The sequence below is a fragment of the Chiloscyllium punctatum genome, chromosome 42 (assembly GCF_047496795.1).
Source record: "Chiloscyllium punctatum isolate Juve2018m chromosome 42, sChiPun1.3, whole genome shotgun sequence".
Taxonomy (NCBI): Eukaryota; Metazoa; Chordata; class Chondrichthyes; order Orectolobiformes; family Hemiscylliidae; genus Chiloscyllium; species Chiloscyllium punctatum.
In genome coordinates this window covers 45,948,251-45,969,161 of record NC_092780.1, presented here as the reverse complement: position 1 = coordinate 45,969,161, position 20,911 = coordinate 45,948,251, and the positions used below count along the sequence as shown (strand labels likewise).

At 41.9% G+C, this 20,911-nt stretch overlaps 1 protein-coding gene across 3 annotated transcripts in view; it reads right to left on the bottom strand.

Annotated features, from left to right (window-relative positions):
• Positions 1-20,911, bottom strand: part of ddx42 (DEAD (Asp-Glu-Ala-Asp) box helicase 42) — an 82,567-nt gene that overhangs the window by 17,419 nt on the left and 44,237 nt on the right. For all 3 annotated transcript variants that reach the window (XM_072561904.1, XM_072561905.1, XM_072561906.1), the window contains 4 exons: positions 20,081-20,180; positions 17,414-17,461; positions 15,370-15,467; positions 5,105-5,381 (listed from right to left, as the gene is read on the bottom strand). In XM_072561904.1, coding sequence (XP_072418005.1) covers positions 5,105-5,381; positions 15,370-15,467; positions 17,414-17,461; positions 20,081-20,180 — 523 coding nt within the window. The remainder of the gene's footprint in view (positions 1-5,104; positions 5,382-15,369; positions 15,468-17,413; positions 17,462-20,080; positions 20,181-20,911) is intronic.

Genomic DNA, 20,911 nt, shown 5'->3' with positions numbered 1-20,911 from the left:
AGTGAGAGCTCACCTGGAGTACTGAGAGGGGTTTTGGCCTCCTTCCTTAGGGAAAGGCATACTTGCCAAGAGAGGGAGTGCAACAAACGGTGACTCAATTCATTCCCGTGATGTAGAGGTTGTCCAATGAGGAAACATAAAATAGACTGGACCTTTAGTCTCTCGAGTTTAGAAGAATGAGGTGATCTCATTCAAACATGAGAAATTCTTACATGGCTCAACAGGGTAGATGAAAGATGCAAGAGCACATTTTCCCATGACTGGAGACAGTCAGTTGTGTGTGGGGGGGAGGGGTGGGGAGGGGGTGTGGAAATGGGGATCTACAGCTGTGGGCGAGGTTTCAAAATAAGAGGTAGGCCATTTAGGACTAATCAGGGTGTTCAGTTTTTGGAATGCTTCATCCAGGGGGCTGTGGAGGCTCAGTTGTTGAGCATGTTCAAGACCGAGATGGGTAGATTTCTTCGCATTCCAACCATTACAGGGTATGGCAACAGTATAGCAAAGCAGTTACAAGTCTGAACATCAGCCATAATCTCACTAAATTGAAGAGTGTGGTGCTGGAAAAGCTCAGCCGGTCAGGCAGTTTCTCAGAGGAGCAGGAGAGTTGGCAATTTGAGCATAGAATCTTCATCAGAACGAGGGGGTAGTCCAAGGGGGTTGAAAGATAAATGGGAGAGGTGTGGGATGGGGAGGTAGCTGGGAATGGGATAGGTAGATGAAGATGGGGGTGAAGGGGATAGGTTGGAGAGGAGGGTGGAGTGGGTAGGTGGGAAGGAAGATGGACAGGTAGGACAGTTCAAGAGGGCGGTACTGAGTTGGTGACCTCCAGATACAACTCATCACCCAACACCATTTCCGCCAACTACAAACAGGCCCAATCACCAGGGATATACTTCCCTCCCCAACCCTATCTATGTTCTGTAAAGACCATTCCTTCGTGACTCCCGGTTAGGTCCATGCACCCCCATCAATTCACCCTCTACTCCTGGCACCTTCCCCTCTCACCGCAAGAAGTGCAAAACCTGCGCCCACAGGGCAGCACGGTGGCACAGTGGTTAGCACTGCTGCCTCACAGCGCCAGAGACCTGGGTTCAATTCCCACCTCAGGTGACTGTCTGTGTGGAGTTTGCACGTTCTCCCCGTGTCTGCATGGGTTTCCTCTGGGTGCTCCGGTTTCCTCCCACAGACCAAAGATGTGCAGGTCAGGTGAATTGGCCATTCTAAATTGCCCGTAGTGTTAGGTTAGGGGTATGGGTGGGTTGCGCTTCGGCGGGTCGGTGTGGACTTGTTGGGCCGAAGGGCCTGTTTCCACACTGTAAGTAATCTAATCTAATCTAATCTTCCCCTTCACCTCTGTCCAAGGCCCCAAAGCATCCTTCCACATTTGACAGAGATTCACATGTACTTTCACACGTCATCTACTGTGTCCATTGCTCTCGGTATGGTCTCCTCTACATTGGGAAGACAGGACGCCAACTTGTAGAAAGTTTCAGAGAACAAAGTTAAAAATCACACAACACCAGGTTATAGTCTAACAGGTTTAGTTGGAAGCACATTAGCTTTCGGCGCTCCAAACTAAACCTGTTGGACTATAACCTGGTGTTGTGTGATTTTTAACTTTGTACACCCCAGTCCAACACCGGCATCTCTAAATTCAGAGAACAAGTCTGGGACACAGGCACTAAACAACCACACTGCCCTGTGGCCGAACACTTTAACTCCCCCCCTCACTCTGACAAGGACATGCAAGTCCTTGGCCACCTCCACTGCCAACCTCTAGCCACCTGACACCTGGAGGAAGAACTCCTCATCTTCTGCCTTGGGACCTTCCAACCACACAGGATCAACGGGGATTTCACCAGTTTTCTCATTTCCCCTCCCCCCATCTTATCCCCGATCCAACCTTCCAACCCAGCACAACCCTCTTGAACTGTCTTACCTGTCCATCTTGTTTCCCACCTATCTGCTCCACCCTCCTCTCTGACCTTCCCCCAAAATTGTCGCCCCCCCCCCCCCCCCCCCCCCCCCTTTCCCCACCACCCCCCAAACCCCTTCCATTTATATCTCAGGTCTCTTGGGAGAACCCTCATTCCTGATGAAGAGCTTGTGGCTCGAAACGTTGACTCTCCTGCTCCTCAGATGCTGCCTGACCTGCCGTGCTTTTCCAGCACTACACTCTGACTTTGATCTTCAGCACCTGCAGTCCTCACTTTCTCCTAGATGATCTCACTAAATGTCAAAGCAGGTTTAAGGGACTGATTGACATTCTACTGCTCTTATTTTTTTACATTCTTATGATACAAAACTTGGAAACTAGTAAACAGTAAGGGGAAAAGGAACAGATCTCAGGTGGACCGATTTAAACAAATATGCTGTGGTAATTATATAAGAATGCGGGGAGGCAAAATCAATAGAGCACCTAGAGTACAAAAGCAAGTAGTTTATTCTAAGCTCTAATGTGACACTGGTTAGGCTTTAGCTAGAGCAATGTGTTTAACTATAAGCACTGTACTTTTGAAGGATTTCAAGGCCTTTGAGATAGTACATCTCTGATTTACTAGAATAGCATCAGAAATGAAGCATTTGAGTGATTTTGTTTTTTTTCAAAGAAGGTTAAGAGGACATTTTATAGAGGTATTTGAAATACTTCTGTCTGACATAATTTTATGATTTTATGTGAACGAGATAATGTTTTGTAGTTTAAGATAATAGTAACTGACGTCTGACTGGAACTAGCTCAGTGCTGTGGAAAGACCAGAGCTATTTGTCACAGCAGATTCACATAATATTAACCTGAGATACTGCCGTGAATGAACATTTAACACATTTTTACAATTTAGTTCAATTAGTAGACTATAAAACTCGAGTGTCAACGAGATGGTAATCACACCTTGGAGAAAAAGATATTCAGTGAGTTGTTCTCAGCTCATTAAGCTGTCTTTCCAACTAATTCCATTACGACAATCCAGCTAAGCACTTCAAGGACAGCTAATTGAAGCATTTTTTTAAAAAACAGCAAAGTACTGTGGATGCTGAAAATGTGACACAAAAGCAGAAAATGCTGTAATATACAATGGGTATGATAAAAAACTGAAAAGTTAACTCTGCATTTTGCTCCAGGCATAGGATTGGCATCAGTTATTTGTGCTTAGTCTCTTTATAATCATTAAGACTCCTTTTGCTTTTTGTTTGATAGAACCCTTGGTCTCTAAACACTCTCATTTTACTTGACGGAGGAGCAGTGCTCCGAAAGCTTATGATTCATTGGACTAAATCTGTTGGACAATAACCTGATGTCATGTGACTTGACTTTTGTCCACCCCAGTTGAACACTGGCACCTCCACATCACACTAACTTTTATGTAACCTTTCCTTCAGTTCCACTTGTTCCTCTGCCCTTTAACAGGAGCATAATACCCATCAGTTTTCTATCTCTCTTCTGCTCTAATTGAGATATAGGAGATCATAGAATTCCTACAATGCAGAAAGAGACCATTTGGCCCATCGACCCACACTCCTATCAGTATCCAACCCAGAGCCCTACCCTATCCCCATAACCGCACATTTACCTCGTTAAGCCACTGACCTCCACATCCCTTGACAATTTAGCTTGGCCAATTCACTTAAGCTGCACATCTCTGGTCTGTGGGAAGAAACCAAAGCACCCGGTAGGAACCCACACAGACAGGGAAAACATGCAAGCTCCACAGAGACATTCATTCAAACCTGGAACTGAATCCAGGTCCCTGGTGCTGTGAGGCAGCAGTGTTAACCATGCGGCTCAAAGATGATAAAGGGGACTGAAAAAAATACACGTGGAAAGGATGTTTCCTCACATGGGGCAAAGTAGAATGAGAGGTCATCGTTTTAGGATAAGGGACAGTAGATTTAAAACAGCAATGAGTAGAAATTATTTCTCTCAAAGGGTCCTGAATCTGGGGAATTCACTACTCCAGAGTACGGTGAATGCTGGGATGTTGAGTAAATTTAAGGAGGAAATAAACAGGTTTTTAATTGGTAACGGGCTGAAAGGTTACGGAGAGCGAGCAAGGAAGTAAAGTTGAGGTCGAGATGAGATTAGTCACAATCATACCAAATGGCAGAGCAGGCTCCAGGGAGTCCTAGTTTGAAGTTGTGAAGCAGTATAAGATTGGACTCAAATCAGTAATTGTTTAGCTTTCCACATTTGCTGCCAGATGTTTCTCTAACACTTTGTTTTCATTTTATTTTTAGTTTTTTTTTATCATTAATTGTTTACCAGGGTTACCCAAGTCAAACTTCAGTGGAGTTTAAGCTGCTTTGCAGCTGCTACTACTGACACTCCTGTTCCTTTACAAACAATAATTGCAAGATGAAAAAAAATCAGTGTTCAAGGAGATCAAGTTGCACCCTTTCCATGCAAGTTAGCAATGGAACTTTAGACAGATTTCATTGAAGGAATAATAACCAAGTGCTGAAGAAACTAGCACTTATTTTCAAATGTAGGAAATTGTTTGGCTATTTTACAATTTATTTAGGGCCAGGAACTATTAGTTGAATTAACAATCCTGCTTGTACAATCAATAAATTGCATGAGACTAAAACACTGACTATAATTATAGAATATCTACAATGTGGACACAGGCCATTCGGCCCATTGAGTCCACAGTGACCCTCTGAACAGCATCCCACCTAGATTCACCCCCACTACCCTATTGCTGTAACCCTGCACTCCCATGTATGATCCACCTCGCCTGCACATTCCTGGACACTAAGGAATGCAATTTAGCACAGTCAATTTACCTAACCTGCACATTTTAGGACTATGGGATGAAACTGGAGCACCCAGATACTGGGAAAACCAACTCCACAGTGACAGTCACCTGAGGATGGAATCGAATCCAGGTACCTGATGCTGTGAGGGAGCAGTGCTAACCACTGAGCAGCCCATGAATGGTGAAAATTGCAGTGATTCATTTCCAAGTGTATGTAAAAGCCCCAACATTGCAGTATGCATTTTGTCGTTCCACTTGCAAAGCACTGGGTAGGCATGGCAGAAAACATCTGAAATGGTAATTTTGACAAAGGGCGACAATTAATCCCTCTTGGGTAGGGAAACACTCACCTGCTACATCTGTAGCCACAAGAACAGGAATTGTCTTCTTCTTGAAGTCAGAAATTACTTTGTTTCTTTCACTCTGATCCATGTCACCATGTAACAGCCCAACAGTGTATCCCTCCTGATTTAAATTGGCAGCAAGCTCTTCACTATTAGCTTTCTTGGTCACAAAAATCAAAACACTTCCTCTCGATGACAACTCTACCAGCCGCCTCGTGAGCCAGTTCCACTTGTCAGGACCAGCTACAAGAATCTCCACGATCTGAGTAATATCCTCGTTGGCCTAAATCAGAATGAATATTAGGTTGGTGAGAGACAAGCACGAATAGCCATGTGGAAATAGGTTGTATTGCCAAGTACAATTAAACATCCGAGGTTAAAGATTGATCTGACAGAGGCCAGGCATATGTTTTCCTTTCATTTGCATTTCAATTTGTACATCTCAAAACCCTAACACGCCGTTAAGAGTCATACAGATATACAGCACGAAAACAGGCCTTGGTCTAACTCGCCCATGCCAACTAGATATCGTAAATTAATCTAGTACCATATCCCTCTAAACCCTTTGTATTCATATACCCATCTAGATGTCTTTTGAATGTTGTGATTGTACCAACCTCCACCACTTCCTCTGGCAGCCCGTTCCATACGTGTACCATACTCTGCATGAAAAATTGATCCTTAGGTCCCTTTAATAATTTTTTCCCTCTTACCCTAAACATATGCCCTCTAGTTCAGAACTCTCTCTCCCCCAGGGAAAAGACTTTGTCTATTTACCCTATCCATGCCCCTCAATTATTTAATAAACTTGTATAAAGTCACCCCTCAGCCTCCAACACTCCAGGGAAAACAGGCCCATCTCAAACCCTCCAACTCGGGCATCATCCTTGGAAATCTTTTCTTAACTCTTTAAAGTTTCACAACATCCTTCAGATAGGAAGGAGACCAGAACTGCACACAATATTCCAAAAGTGACCTAAACAATGTCCAATACAGCTGCAACATGACCTCCCAACTCCTATTCTCAATACTTCCTTTTCATAGCATCACTGCAGTGTGGAAGCAGGCCATTTGGTCCAACAAATCTGACTCTCCAAATAGCATCCCACCCAGACTCAATCACAGATGTAAGTAAGAACTACAGTGGTGAAATGAGGGTACATGTTAGCCTATATCAACTGGGATAAAATTAGAATAAAATGTAAGAACTGGGAGGAATTTCTAAAATATGTCAGGGGAAGACCATTAAAAAAAAATCAGAGGGATAGGAGTAAGAGTAGGCCATTCAGCCTCTGAAGCTTGTTTGGCCATGGCTGTTTGGAATGTAGTTTCAACTCCATTTACCAGCCTGCATTCATCACCTTAACTCCCTTGCAGATCAAAAATCTGAATGTATTCAAGGCCAAATTAGACAATAGTCAAACCACCAATGATCTGAGAAACTTCTAAAGATGAATAATCTTCTGAGAAAACAAAATCCTCCTCGTCTAAGTTTTTAATAGATGGTCCCTTATTTAGAAACTGTATCCCTAGCTTTAGATTCTTCAATACACGGCAGAATTCTCAGCAACTTTCTGTTAAGGCCCTCAAAATCTTGCATGCTTCCTCATTCTTCAAACTTCAATGAGCATGACCAAACCTGCTGAAACTTTTTATATAAGCTTAATGCCTACTTCTCATGTTTCAGACTAGTGAACCTCTTTCAATTTGCTTCCAATACAATTATATCCCTTCATAGAAAAGGAGACAAAAATTGTAGGCACCACTTCAAGTCTAGTCTCATCAATGAATGTTATGAAAAATTGACTGTTCCACATTCCTGCTTAAAATAATTCTACAGAGGCTGGTATCCAGTCAGAAAGTCACACTTTACTTATACGTGCATAATAGTTGACACTGGTCTGGCGTCCTCAGAGGTAGCTCTTACAGTAAACAGAACCTCCGACATTATTGCTTATACCGATCAGCCAGGGCTCCCTTACTGGGCCAGGTTAACAGCCCCAATCAGGGAACTCATATTCTATTAGGTCCATCTGGCTGATCGCATTACATTCACTACACCTTTTGCAATAAAGGCAAACATTCCACAAACCTTCTTTATTACTTGCTGTACTTTCATGCTAACTTTTTGTGAATCATGTACAAGGACACCCTTTCTGCAGTAATTGTATATAAATATACTAAATAATGAATACAAATAATTTGAGTCTTCTTGCCAAATAGGACAACCACTCCTTTTTCCCCACATCTTTACTCCATAAATAAAATTTTATCCACTCACTTAATCTAACTATATCACTTTGTGAATTATTTGTATCATCCTCCTGAGAAACACATTGTGTACCCATCTTAAATACTAGCTTTGCTACTTTGATTAATTAAACCAATATGATCATCCAGTATTCTTCCAACAACTTTCATATAAACTCCCAATATTTCTTGATTTATACTTTGTCCAAAGGCAAAAATACTGTAAGGAGTGCTATAAAACTACTCACCATTGACTTTGTTCCTTTGTTATTTCTCATCCCCAAAAATTATTCAACTTCTTGATCTTCTGAACCAAGATTATTTCGAACACCTTTGCCAACAGATCTATCCTAGTTCCTTTCCCTCCTTACTGTCCTTCAGAAATTTCTCTTAAATCTGCAAACCACATGTAACCCTGTCTCTGAGGTTGCTATCATATTCATATTTAGTTAAAATTATGCCATCAATTATTCCATACTATTATATTTGCTCAACCACTCAGGTAAAGAGCCTTTAATTTCATACTTTTATCATGTTTTGCTACATCAGCAAATAAGGTTAGAATGTTGTTTCTTGTGTGCTGTGCCCTTCCTATCGTACCACGGTTATAATAATCATATTGCTATTGCCTTGGAAAACTCTAAGTTTGCAAATCTCTCCTCATAAGAGTGTCTTTTGCAAAGTGAAGAGTCATACAGCCTTCAGCACAGAACAGGCCTTTTGGTCTATCAAGTATGTACCAATCTATCCACACTAATCCCACTTTCCAGCCCATTACAAAAGCCTTAAATGTTATGACATTTCAAGTGCCAAACATATTTTTTTCTTGAAAGGTTGTGATGTTTCCCATCTCTATTATCTTTCCAGATCAACATCACTCTCCAGGTTAAAAATGTTGCTTCAAATCCCTTGTAAACCTCCAGTCTTTCACTTTAAAATTATGCCCCTCATTAGTGACCCTTCAACTACAAACAGCTGCTTTATATCCACCCTGCCAATGCCCCTCATAATCTTATACACCTCAATAAGATCCCAACCTAGCGCAAATGCTCCAACCCAAGCAACATCCTGGGGAATCTTCTGTGCACCCTCTCCAATACAATCACATCCTTCCTATTTTGTAGCTTCCAGAACTATACACTCTGCTCCCACTGTGACCTAACCAAAGCTTTGCACAGCTCCAATTCCCTGCTCTTATAATCTAAGACACAATTGATTTAGGCAATATGTCTTCAAAACTACGTCATTAACATGTCCTGCCTCCTTTAGATATCTGTGGACAAGCACTGCAAGATCCTTTGTTCTTCTGAATATCCGAGTGCCCTGCATTCATTGAAGACGCCCTTGTCTTGTTACTGCTTCCAAAATGCAATACCTCACAGGGTTAAGTTCCACTTGCCACTGATCTGGCCAAATGACCAACCTATCAATATCTTCCTGTGACCCAAGACCTTTTTCCTCAGTGTTAACCACATGACCAACCTTTAGGTCATCAGCAACATTTCTCCCAGCTTCCCCACCACCACTACCCCACCCCACCCCCATTCTCACTGTACTATTTACAGATGTATACCACAAACAATAAGGAACCCACTACTGCTGTCTACTTTTACCTCTCATTACCTTGTACACCTCTATCAATTCACCTCTGTTCTTTCTTCTCTCCAGTGTGAAATGCCCTAGCTCACTCAACCTCTCTTCATAAGACATTCCCTCCAATCTGGGCAGCATACTGGTAAATTTCCTCTGCACCCTCTCTAAAGCATCTACATCCTTTGTATAATGAAGCAACCAGAACTGGACACAATATTCCAAGTGTGGTCTAACTTGACACTGGACTTCAGTAACTCAAACAGCCTTCTATAACCACTGTCTGTCTCCTGTCACTAAGCCAATTTTGGATCCAAGATACCCTAGATCTCTTGCTTTATCAGTCTTTCATATGGGACCTTGCTAAAGGCTTTGCTGAAATCAATGTGAAATACATTAACTACATGACCTTTAGCTGCACATTTGACCGCTGGCTTGAAAGAAAGGCAAATTTATAAGACATGACCTTCCAGTGAGAAAGCCGTGCTGACTATCCTGAATCAAATGTTGCCGCTCCAAGTGGAGATTAATTCTCTCTTTCAGAATTTTCTCCAATAGTTTCTCTACTACTGATGTTAGACTCACTGGTTTGTAATTCCCTGATTTATCCCCGCCACCCTTTTTGAAAATACCATATTGCTGTCCTCTAGTCCTCTGGCACCTCCTGTGACTGTACAGGGTAAAATTTGGGTCAGAGCTCATGTCAGTTTGTCTCTCATCTCCCAAAGTAGCAGGACAAAATTCATCTGGATCTGAAGGTTTGTCCATTTTTAAGCTTGCCAAAAGTTGCTACCCAAGTTGATGGGTTGTTAAGAAGGTGTACAGTGCATTGGCTTTCATTAACATGGGGACTGAGATTAATAGCTGCGAGGTTTTGCTGCAGCTCTATAAAACCCTGGTTAGACCACACTTGGAATATTGTGTCCAGTTCTGGTCGCTTCATTATACAAAGGATGTAGATGCTTTAGAGAGGGTGCAGTGGAAATTTACCAGGCTGCTGCCCAGATTGGAGGGCATGTCTTATGAAGAGAGGTTGAGTGAGCTAGGGCATTTCACACTGGAGACAAGAAAGAACAGAGGTGAATTGATAGAGGTGTACAAGGTAATGAGAGGCAAAAGTAGAGTAGATAGCCAGAGACTTTTCCCCCAAAGGCATAAATGGCTGTCACGAGGGGTCATAATTTTAAGGCAATTGGAGGAAGGTATCAGGGAGATGTCAGAGGTAGTTTCTTTACGCAGAGAGTGGTGGGTGCAGGGAATGCACTGCCAGTGGTGCTAGCAGTCAAAGACGTTAGGGACATTTAAGCACATGGATGGAAGTAATGGAGGCATGTGCAGGTTAGGTTGACCTTAGATTAAAATAAATGCTCAGCACAACATCATGAGCCAAAGGGTCTACACTGTGCTGTACTGTTCTATGTTCTAAAACCTCTGGCACCACTTTATGCCTTATGTCAAGCTGATCAAGAACCTCTCAATCCCCCTCAAATTCTGACCCTGCACACTCCTCCTCCCAAATTAAGACAGAAGTGAAGTACTCATTTAACAGCCTATCAATGGCCTAGATCTCCGAATTCTTGATACAAAGCCTCATCCATTATTCTGCCTATACCATTTGCACCAACATGTACCATGACCTCTGACTTACTATTCCCTCCTTCCCTCCCCACCCACTCCCCCAACCACCACCACCTTTAGGATACCTGCAGTCATCAGTGACATCACTGACAGTGGCTCCAGGGGGCGAACACAATCTAGGACTTTGACCCAGTGACACTGAAGGCATAGTGGTATATTTCCAAGTCAGCATAGTGACTGCTTGCAGGGGAACGTGCAGATGACAGTAGTCACATGTATCTTCTGCCTTTGCCCTTTTAGATGCAATTGGCAGTAGGTGTAGAAGGAGGTGTCTAAGGAGCCTGGGTGAATTTCTGCATGTAGAGAATGCACACTGCTGCTACTGAACATCAGAGTGGGGGACTGAATGTTTTTGGATGTGGTGCAAATCAACAGGCTGCTTTGTCCTAGATAGTATCAAGCTTCTGGAGTGTTATTGGAGCTGCACTCAACCAGGCAAGAGGGGATTATTTCATTACACTCCTGACTTGTGCCTTGTAGATGAAGGACACTGCAGATGGAGTGTTGGGGGATGAGTTACACGCTGGAGAATTTCAAGCCTCTGACTTGCTTGTGTGGCCACAGTATTTGTGTTATTCCAGTTCAGATTCTTGTCAATGGTAACCACCAGGATGCTGATCATGGAGGGTACCACGCAGGGATGCCACTGAATGTCAAGGTGCGATGGTTAGATTCTCACTTGTTGGAGATGATCACTGTCTGGTAATTTGTGGCTCAAATGTTACTTGCTATTAGTCATCCCAAATTTGGATACTGTCCAGGAAATGCTGCATTCGAACAATTACTGCTTAGTATCTAAAATGGTGTTGCACAATCAGCAAATATCCACATTTCTGATCTTACAACAGAAGGAAGGTCGTTGATGAAGCAGCTAAAGTTGATTAGTTCTAGCACATTACCCTAAGAAGCTCCTGCAGTGATGTCCTGACCTGAGATAACTGATCTCCAACAAACACTACCACCTTCCTATGTGCCAGGCATGACTCCAACCTGTGCAGAATTTTCCCCTTGATTTCCATTCACTCAGGTATTGTTAGGATGCCACACTTGGTCAAATACAACCTTGATGTCAAAAGCAGTCATTCTCACCTCTGGAAATCAGCCTTTATCTATGCTTGAATGAAGGCTGCAACAAGGTTAGGAGTGACCCTTGAAATTGGCTGATGACTGGCATCTATGATGCTGGGGATCTTTGGAGGAGGCCTCTTATTGGGTATTTCTGGATTAGGATTTCTGCAAATGTTTTAGCCCCATCTTTTGTATTGATAAGCTAAGCTTCCCCATAACTAAGGAAAGGATATTTATGAAGCCTCCTCCTCAACCAATTGGTTTTACTATACACTATCATTCATGACTAGAGGTGTCAAGTTTATAGAGTTTAGATCTGAACTGTTGCTTGTGTTGTGTGTACATTATAAAGATATCCTCAATATGAAGATGGGGCTTTGTCTCCACAAAGACTGTGCACTGGTCATTTTTACCAATATTGTCATGGACAGATGCATCTGCAACAAAGAATGCGCTCAAATAGGTTTCTCCTTCTTGATGGTTCCCTCACCACCTGGCAGTGGTCCAGTTACGTTGGAGACAATTTTGATGACTTCTAAGGCAACTCCCTCCATAATTTATTGCACTGCAGCACCAGCTCTGTTGGGTTTATCAAGGCTGGTGCTGTCTGGGACAATACATGGTTTGTGAGACAACTCTGAGGCAGCAGTGGACGCAGTTCTGCATGGAGGTGGTGGTGGCAGCAGCAGCGGCAGCAGGGGCATCCTCCAGACATTCGAGGCCAGTGCTGTCAAGCTCTTTCATTGATCGGAGGCAGTGGACTTTTCAAAACTACAGAGCAGTCAAGGAGACATCGCAGAGGAGGGTGGTTGGAGGCAGACTCTTGGCGAGTTGGCATCGCTGGCCTGGTCTGGCAATTACGAGTCAGGGACTGCTAGTTGCCGCAGGCCCAGGGCGGGGGCTCTTGGTGAGGCAGCAGTTGCAGTGTGGTGTGCCTGGAGCCAGGACTCCTGGTTTGAGGGGGGGGCGGGGAGGGACGCTGAGTATGGGTTCAGCATGGGACCCAGCATCGATGACGTAGGCCCAGCGGTGAAGAGATGGCACATAAGAGTGGCAATTCCTACGTTGGAGGGGATGGCAAGGCAGTGGAGATGGGGTAGCAGCTCTTGAACTGGCTCAGGATTATCTTTCAACTATACCTTTTATTCTTTTCCTTCTTTAACTATTCAAAATGGCACCGGATTGTGGCAACTGTTGAAACTTTTCACTGCATTTTACTTTATTATTCACTGTAAAATGCAAGTCACAATAAATCATTCATGCAATTTTGGCAGGGTCTTTAACAGGTTATCAAGGAGGGCTTTGCAGGGTTTAAAAGGCTGAGTATATCATTATCATTACTGGTGTCTTAGGTGATACCAGACATTGTGTCTGATTTCATTCTCCTTTTGAGTGATTTTAGAGGCCAATATATCTAAGTGTCCTTCTAGGTTATTTCAGAGGGCAGTTAAGAGTTAACCACGCTGCTATTGATCTGGAATCACAAAGGACACTTGTGAACCAAATATGTTTTTACGACAATCGACAACGGCTTTATTGTCATCATTAGACTTTCAATCCCAGACTTTAACTGAATTCAAATTCCACTATCTGCTGTGGTAGGATTCAAACTTGAGTCTCTCTCACATTAACTGGATCTCTGAATTACCAATCCAGCAAAAATACTACAATACCATTGCCATTGTGCATCATCAAGGGGAGTTTCTCTGTAAACATATCCATGTTCCACTATCATGTCATACATGTCACTAGAATATGGGGTACCTGCAATAAATCTGCAAAGTGATCTCGACGTAACTAGTTAAGATGAAGAATTAGAACTACTCACCTCAAGCCCAATAAATACTCTGGGAGCTATTAAAATTTAAATTCAATTGATAAACTCTGGAATTACAAGTTGGGCTCAGTAATGGTGACCCTGAAACGACTTTCAATTGGTGAACCAGATGGGATTTTGTCACAATGTCCTTTAGCAAAGGGAATCTGCCACCCTTACCTAGTCTTACCGACACATGACTCTAGACCATCCGTGAAGTGGCTGACTCTGAACTGACCTTTAAAGTGGAGTCAAAGAGTCATACAGCAAAGGGTAACTCATCCACATCAACCAAGTTTCCTAAACCAAACTATTGCATTATACCTGAATTTGGCCCCTCTTAACCTTTTAAATGTTTTTTAAATGTTGTAATTGTACCGACATCAACCACTTCCTCTGGTAGTTTGTTCCTTAAATGCACCGCCCTCTATGTAAAGAAGTTTCCCTTATGTCCCTTTTAAATCTTTCCTCTCTCACTTTAAGCTTATCCCTTCCATTTGAACTTTCCTACCTTGTGGAAAAGACCTTGGCTATTCACCTTACCGATGATCCTCATGATTTCATCAACCTTTATAATGTCACCCCTCAGCCTCCTAAGTTCTAGGAAAAATAATCCTAGCTTTTCCAGCATCTCCTTATAAATCAAACCTTCTGGTCTAGGTAACATCCTGGTTAATATTTCTTGCACCATTTCCAGTTTAATAACATCCTTCCTATAGCAAACGATGGGAATTGTACACAGTACTCCAAATGTGGCCATACCAATGTCTTCTATTGCTGTAACATGATGTTCCAACTTTATGCTCAATGCTCTGGCCAGTGAAGGCAAGGGTGCCAAAAGTCTTCTTCACCGCCCTGTCTACCTGCAACACCACTTTCAAGGAACTATGTACCTGTACCCCTAAGTCTCTCTGTTCAACAACACTCCCCAGAGCCCTATCATTAACTGTCTTAAGTGCTGCTCTGGTTTGTCTCACCAAAACACAATATCTCATTTAACTGATTAAACTCCATCTGGTATTCCTCGGCCCAGTGGCCCAGTTGATCAAGATTTCATTATACTCTTAGATAACCTTCTTCACTGTTCAATTTAATCACCAATTTTGGTGTCATCCACAAACTTAGGAACTATGCCTCCTATGTTCTCATCCAAATCATGTATATAAATATAAATCATTTATAGAAATGGACTAGCAAGGCATTCAGCTGAAAGGCTGAATGTTATGATAGTTAAAATGCTGACATTGCCAGTGAAGCTCACATCTCACAAACGTTAAAAATGATGCCTCAGAAAGCAAAGGGGAGGAGGCAATACATATTTTTGTAACTGGAAGGCTTTTTTCTAGTGCGGTTCCACAATGCTATGTACCAGATTCCATTTGTTTTCAACAATAATTTAGGCTTGGATCTAAGTGGCATGAGTTTGCCATGATTGCAAATGATATTAAAAGTGATGTGTTCATATAGTTTCCTTTTGAAACAAGGTTAAACAGAAAATTATGAAGGATCTCAGTGAAGGACCATGAGTGTCACGGTACAGTTCAAACAGTTACAGGGATAAAGCTTTCTTGATTCCCCTTTTGTTTCCCCAGGAGAAACACTTAAGCCACCTTTGCTGTCTTTGTGCAGCAGATGAAAGGTTTTCCAGATGAAGGGCCTATACCTGAAATGTCGACTCTCCTGCTCCTCGGATGCTGCCTGACCGCTGTGCTTTTCCAGCGTCACACTTTTCAAATTTGTGCAGTACAGCTTGGACACTCAGTTAACAGAAGATTTTTATATATAAACTCAAATACTCTGACTCCTATTCAATACATTCCATGATTACAGCTGGGAATAGCTCATACTTTATTGGGTTTAATATTAACATGGAAGATCAAGCCAGGTTCAACAATAAAATGGCAATTACCTCTCCTATGTCTCCCTGCACAACTCGAATAGGGTCAACGAGAATGTCACGAGCCAGCCTCTCAATTTTCTTCCGGAAAGTAGCACTGAACAACAGAGCTGTAAGACAATCAAAATTTAAGAGTATGTTGGTAACATATCTGTGAAATCACACAGCCTGGCTGTGAAATCATTGAAACATTGGTTTCATATGTTTTAACCTCAAGTATGAAAGTGTTTAGCTTATGAGGAACCAGAAAAATCACACACTGGAACTCTGAAAGGAGGTGACTTTAGATGTAAACACTGCTAAACTAAATAAAAATGAATGGATTCTAAGAACTGCTTAAGCTACAACTATGACTGTAAATCCCAAACAAAAATTGGTGAAAGGTAACTTCAGGATGTGCAGAGCAGTCAGTCCATAAAGTTGTGTCATGATGGTGCAACTCACCTCCCTACTCCTAAAATCCTTCCCAGCACCAACAAAGCGTGTGATGGAATAACCTCCATTTGCCTGTTCGAGTGCAGCTTCAACAAAACTCAAGAAGCTTGATACCATCCAGGACAAAGCAGTTACCACATTCATCAGCATCTACTCCCTCTACTACTGATGTTCAGTAGCAGGAGTATACAACCTCTACAAGACGAACTGCAGAAATTCACCAACGATCCTTTTGCAGCACCTACCAAATTCATTACCACCAAAAAAAGGCAAGGTGCATCTACTGAGATGCACAAGAACACCACCCGCTTGCTAATTCCCCTCCAAATCACTCATATTGATGACTTTGGAAAGATATCGTTGCTCCTTCAGCGTCACTGGATCTAAATCCTGGAACTCCCCCCGCTAATGGTTCTTCTAGTCCAAATGAACTGCAGCCGTTAAAGGAGGGAATTCATCAGCACCTTCTCAACAGCAACTAAACATAAGCAATAAATACTGGCTCAGCTAGGTATACCCATATCCCACAAATGAAAAAAATTCTCAGCCCTGGAATCCTGCAGCATCTTTTAAACATTTATTCTCAGCAGGCAGGCAATGCTGTTAAGTCAGCACTTATTGCCTATAACTTAGGAGTCCCAAAAAGGTGTCATTGGGCCTCCTTGTTGAATCATGGTATGAAAAAAAAGAGACACAATCTGGTCAGGCCACTTCAGAAGGTAGTGAAGAGTCAACTACTTGGATATGGGACTGAAGTCATTTTTGTGACAGGTGAGTTCAGTTTGATTTTCTGCTTTTCTTAACTTATAATCAATAAGAGACTTCCCTGTCCACAATCTAACAAATAAAACTTGTAATTACTGTACTGTTTCAAGTTGGATGAGGATGGTTACCTTTCTGATTGAAATAGTGTGCCTTTTTGATTAAACAATGAGGTTTATTACATTTATGCAAACATTTTCAGGTTACATGAACATGGCCTATGTTACTCCTATCAGCTCAACTTCGGTCAACCCAGTACAACATAATGCTGCAATAATGAAATCGCTGATCAATCCAAGCAACTCAATCTATCAATGAGTTCACAATAAGCCCAGACAAGCTGCAGAAAACCGCCAGTACCGGAGAGCTCTGGGACTCATTGATATACAATCACTTGATTTTTCCCAAGCATTCTATACTTAGCACACGTCATTTCTCAAATTATACATATTCTTAAATGCTACTTTTTCTTGAAAGAAGCCTAATTAGTATCTGAATGAATCATCCTTATTGCACCATCTCCTTGTGTGTTTCATCTAGGTTCTCAGGACTAGTTTTGAGTTCACACCCCTCAATCTGAAACAATTCAAAGCATTCTGGGCCACTGAAGAAAAATAACTCAATTTTCCTCAGTATAATCACTGCTTTATAGAACAAGCTTGCTAATCTGAATGAGACAGGCAGGGAGCATCTTGTTCGGATAATGGATAACGTTGTTACGGGACCCTGAGTTCTTGTTCGGACAGTCCGAAATTCTGATAATTCATGTTCGGATAACTGAGGTTGTTCTGTAAATGGTAAATTTTAGCTAAACTCACACTGTCACACAACAAAGAATAAATAAAACATTAACACTTACTCTGTCTGTCTGGACGGACATGATTTGCTATTGAACGGACCTGATATTCTGCAAGAGATAAAGACGTTACCATGAGACAATATATCATAAAATATTCATCATGATGCTGTTATCCAGAGAGGTTACATTAAACCCTGATATTCTCGAAGAACACAGAACAGTACAGCACAGGAACAAATCCCTCAGCCCTCCATGACTGTGCCAAACATTGTGCCATTCTAATACCATCTGCCTGCACATGGTCGATTCACTGCCTGTTCACGTTTGTCTAAGTTAAACTAAAACATAGCTATCATCTCTGCTTCTACCACTTGCCCAGATACCTACTGCCCTCTGCGTAAAAAATGTGCCTCACACATCTTTAAACTTTTCCCCTCTCATCTTAAACCTATGCAACCTTGTATTTAACGTTTCCACCCTGGGAAAAAGTCTCTGACTATCTACCTAAACTACGCCCTTCATAATTTTGTATATTTCTAATAGATTGTCCTTCACCCCCAAATTCTCTCGTGAAAACAATCCAAGTTTGTCCAATATCCTCTCCTTATAGCTAGTACACTCCAATCCAGGCAACATCCTGATAAATCTATTTTGCATGCTCTCCATTCCATTAGTATAGTGACCAGAACAGATACTTCAAATTAACTCTACTAAAGTTTTATAAACCTGCACCATCATTTGCCAACTTTTGTACTCACTCTTATATTTTCATAATGCCTTAAATCATGAATGCCTTCTTTACCATCTTATCACTTGCGTTGTCCCTTTCATGGAGCTATAGACTTTTGTCCCTAGATCACTTGGTAGGAGTTCTATAATTTACTGTATACCTTCTTTTTGGATTTGACCTCCCAAGATGCATCATCTAACAGTTGTCTGGATTAAATTCCATTCCATTTAGTCACAAATGTACAGCATGGAAACACGCCCCACGGTCCAACTTGTCCATGCCGACCAGATATCTCAATCTAATCTCGTCCACCTGCCAACACCCGGCCCATATCCCTCCAAACCCCTCCTATTCATATATCCATCCAGATGCCTTTTAAAGGTTATAATTGTACCAGCCTCCACCACTTCCTCTGGCAGCTCATTCCTTACATGCACCACTCTCTTGTGTGAAAACGATGCCCCTTTCCCCTCTCACCCTAAACCTATGACCCCTGGACTCCCCGACCACAGGGAAAAGACTTTGTCTATTTAAGCTATCCAGGTCCTTCATAATTTTATAAACCTCTATTAGGTCACCCCTCAGCCTCCGACGTGCCAGGGAAAACAACCCCAGCCTATTCAACTTGCCCGTATAGCTCCAATCCTGGCAACATCCTTGCAAATCTTTCCTGAACCCTTTCAAGTTTCACAACAGCCTTCCGATAGGAAGGAGACCACAACTGCATGCAATATTTCAAAAGTGGCCTAACTAATGTCCAGTTAAACCGCAACGTGACCTCCTAACTCCTATACTCAATACTCAGACCATATCAAACACTTCTTCACTATCTTATCTACCTGCAACTCTATTTTCAAGGAGCTATGAACCTGCACTCCAAGGTCTCTTTGTTCAGCAACACTCCCTAGGACCTTACCATTAAATGTATAAGTCCTGCTAAGATTTGCTTTCCCAAAATGCAGCACCTCGCCTTTATCTGAATTAAACTCCATCTGCCACTTCTCAGCCCATTGGCCCATCTGATGAAGATCCTGTTGTAATTGTAGGTAACCTTCTTCGCTGTCCTCTACATGTCCAATTTTGGTGTCATCTACAAACTTACTAACTATACTCCTGTGCTCACATCCAAATCATTTATATAATGACAAAAAGTAGTGGAGCCAGCATTGATCCTTGTGGCACTCCATGGTTACAGGCCTCCAGTCTGAAAAACCCTCCACCACCACCCTCTGTCTTCTACCTTTGAGCCAGTTCTGCAGCGAAATGTCTAGTTCTCCCTGTACTCTATGAGATCTGACCTTTAAACTGGTCTATTGAAAACCATCCTCACAATCCACAACTTCATGAATTTTCATATCGCCTGCAAAGTTACTAATCAGACCACCTACATTTTCATTCAAATCATCTGCATATATGACAAACAACAGTGGTCCCAAGACAGATCCTTGCAGAACACCATTGGTCACGAATCTCCAATCAGAAAAACACCTCTCCAAAACTACCCTCTGTCTTCTATGACCAAGCCACTTTTGCACCCAACTTGTGAACTCACATGGATCCCACGTGGCTTAATCTTCTGGACCAGCCCACCACAAGGGACCTCGTCAAATGCTTCAGAAAAGTCCATGTAGACAACATTCACTGCCTTACCCTCTTAGATTAAAGTCTCTAAAATAATAACTTTAATATTGTAAATATACATTCACTAGAGCGAACTTGTATCTCCAAAGTACTGTGACAGTGATGGTAGGAGAAGCATCAGCAATTTGACAAGATGCATTTAAAACAGGGTTGTACAATCTGAAAGGAGCCCATTCAGGCCATCATTCCTGGCTCATTGAAGAATTCATTCAATTATGTGTAGAAGTGTCCTGGTGTAAAATTACAGAATATCCTATTCAGTAAGATGTAAGGATACAAGAGACCACCATGTTAATTTAACTAAGTCAACCAAAAATATATTTTGTTTTCACTTTTTACACATTTTAATCTCTTACCAAAGCCCATGTCAAACATTCTGTCAGCTTCATCAAACACCAAATAGGTCACTCTCTGGAGATTGGTGGCTTTCTTTTTCACGTGGTCTATTAATCGGCCCTAGGGAAAAGGATAAAGTAAGAAGAAGCAACCAAAATGTAATGTCCAATAATTTGTTTTGTGGTTCAGATGGATACCAGGTTCAAATTTTGCAGCAATTTCTACTTTCGGAATAATATGATTGGAATTTCAAGAGATATTTTATAATTAATTGTATGCTACTGTTATTCAAACATCAGATTTTTAAGTCTTATATCCATCCTGAATTACCACAGCAAGAAATATTTGACAACTACTGCAAAACTGACAGAAAATGGTAAAAATAATTCTCAATCTAACACAAAAAGGCAGAGAGGCAACTTAATCAAGTGTCAGCCATGGATCAGTTGAAAGTAGTCGGTTCTGCTATAACACGTGTTTCTTCACCGCGAATTGAAGACTTAAGGCCGTTATTTGTAGAACGCTAACTTTCCTTACCGGTGTTGGCTATAAAGCGATTGCCACCCCATCGGTTTAAATGGCACGGCTACTGTGCGATTTTCTTGAAATGCACGATCTCACAAAAACTGAACTATCGTGTTATATTAGAACCAACTGTCCTCTTTCCTTTGAGCAGAAGTCGTTAGTTCAAGTCAGATTTTGAGCACAAAAATCAAGGACAACACTTCAAAGCTATCATGAAGGGGTGTTCTCTCTTTTGATTGAGACGTTAAACTGTAGTCTCATCTTCCCTTTTAAATGGACGTAAAAGATTTCACGATACTATGACGGTACTATTCAGAACAAAAGGA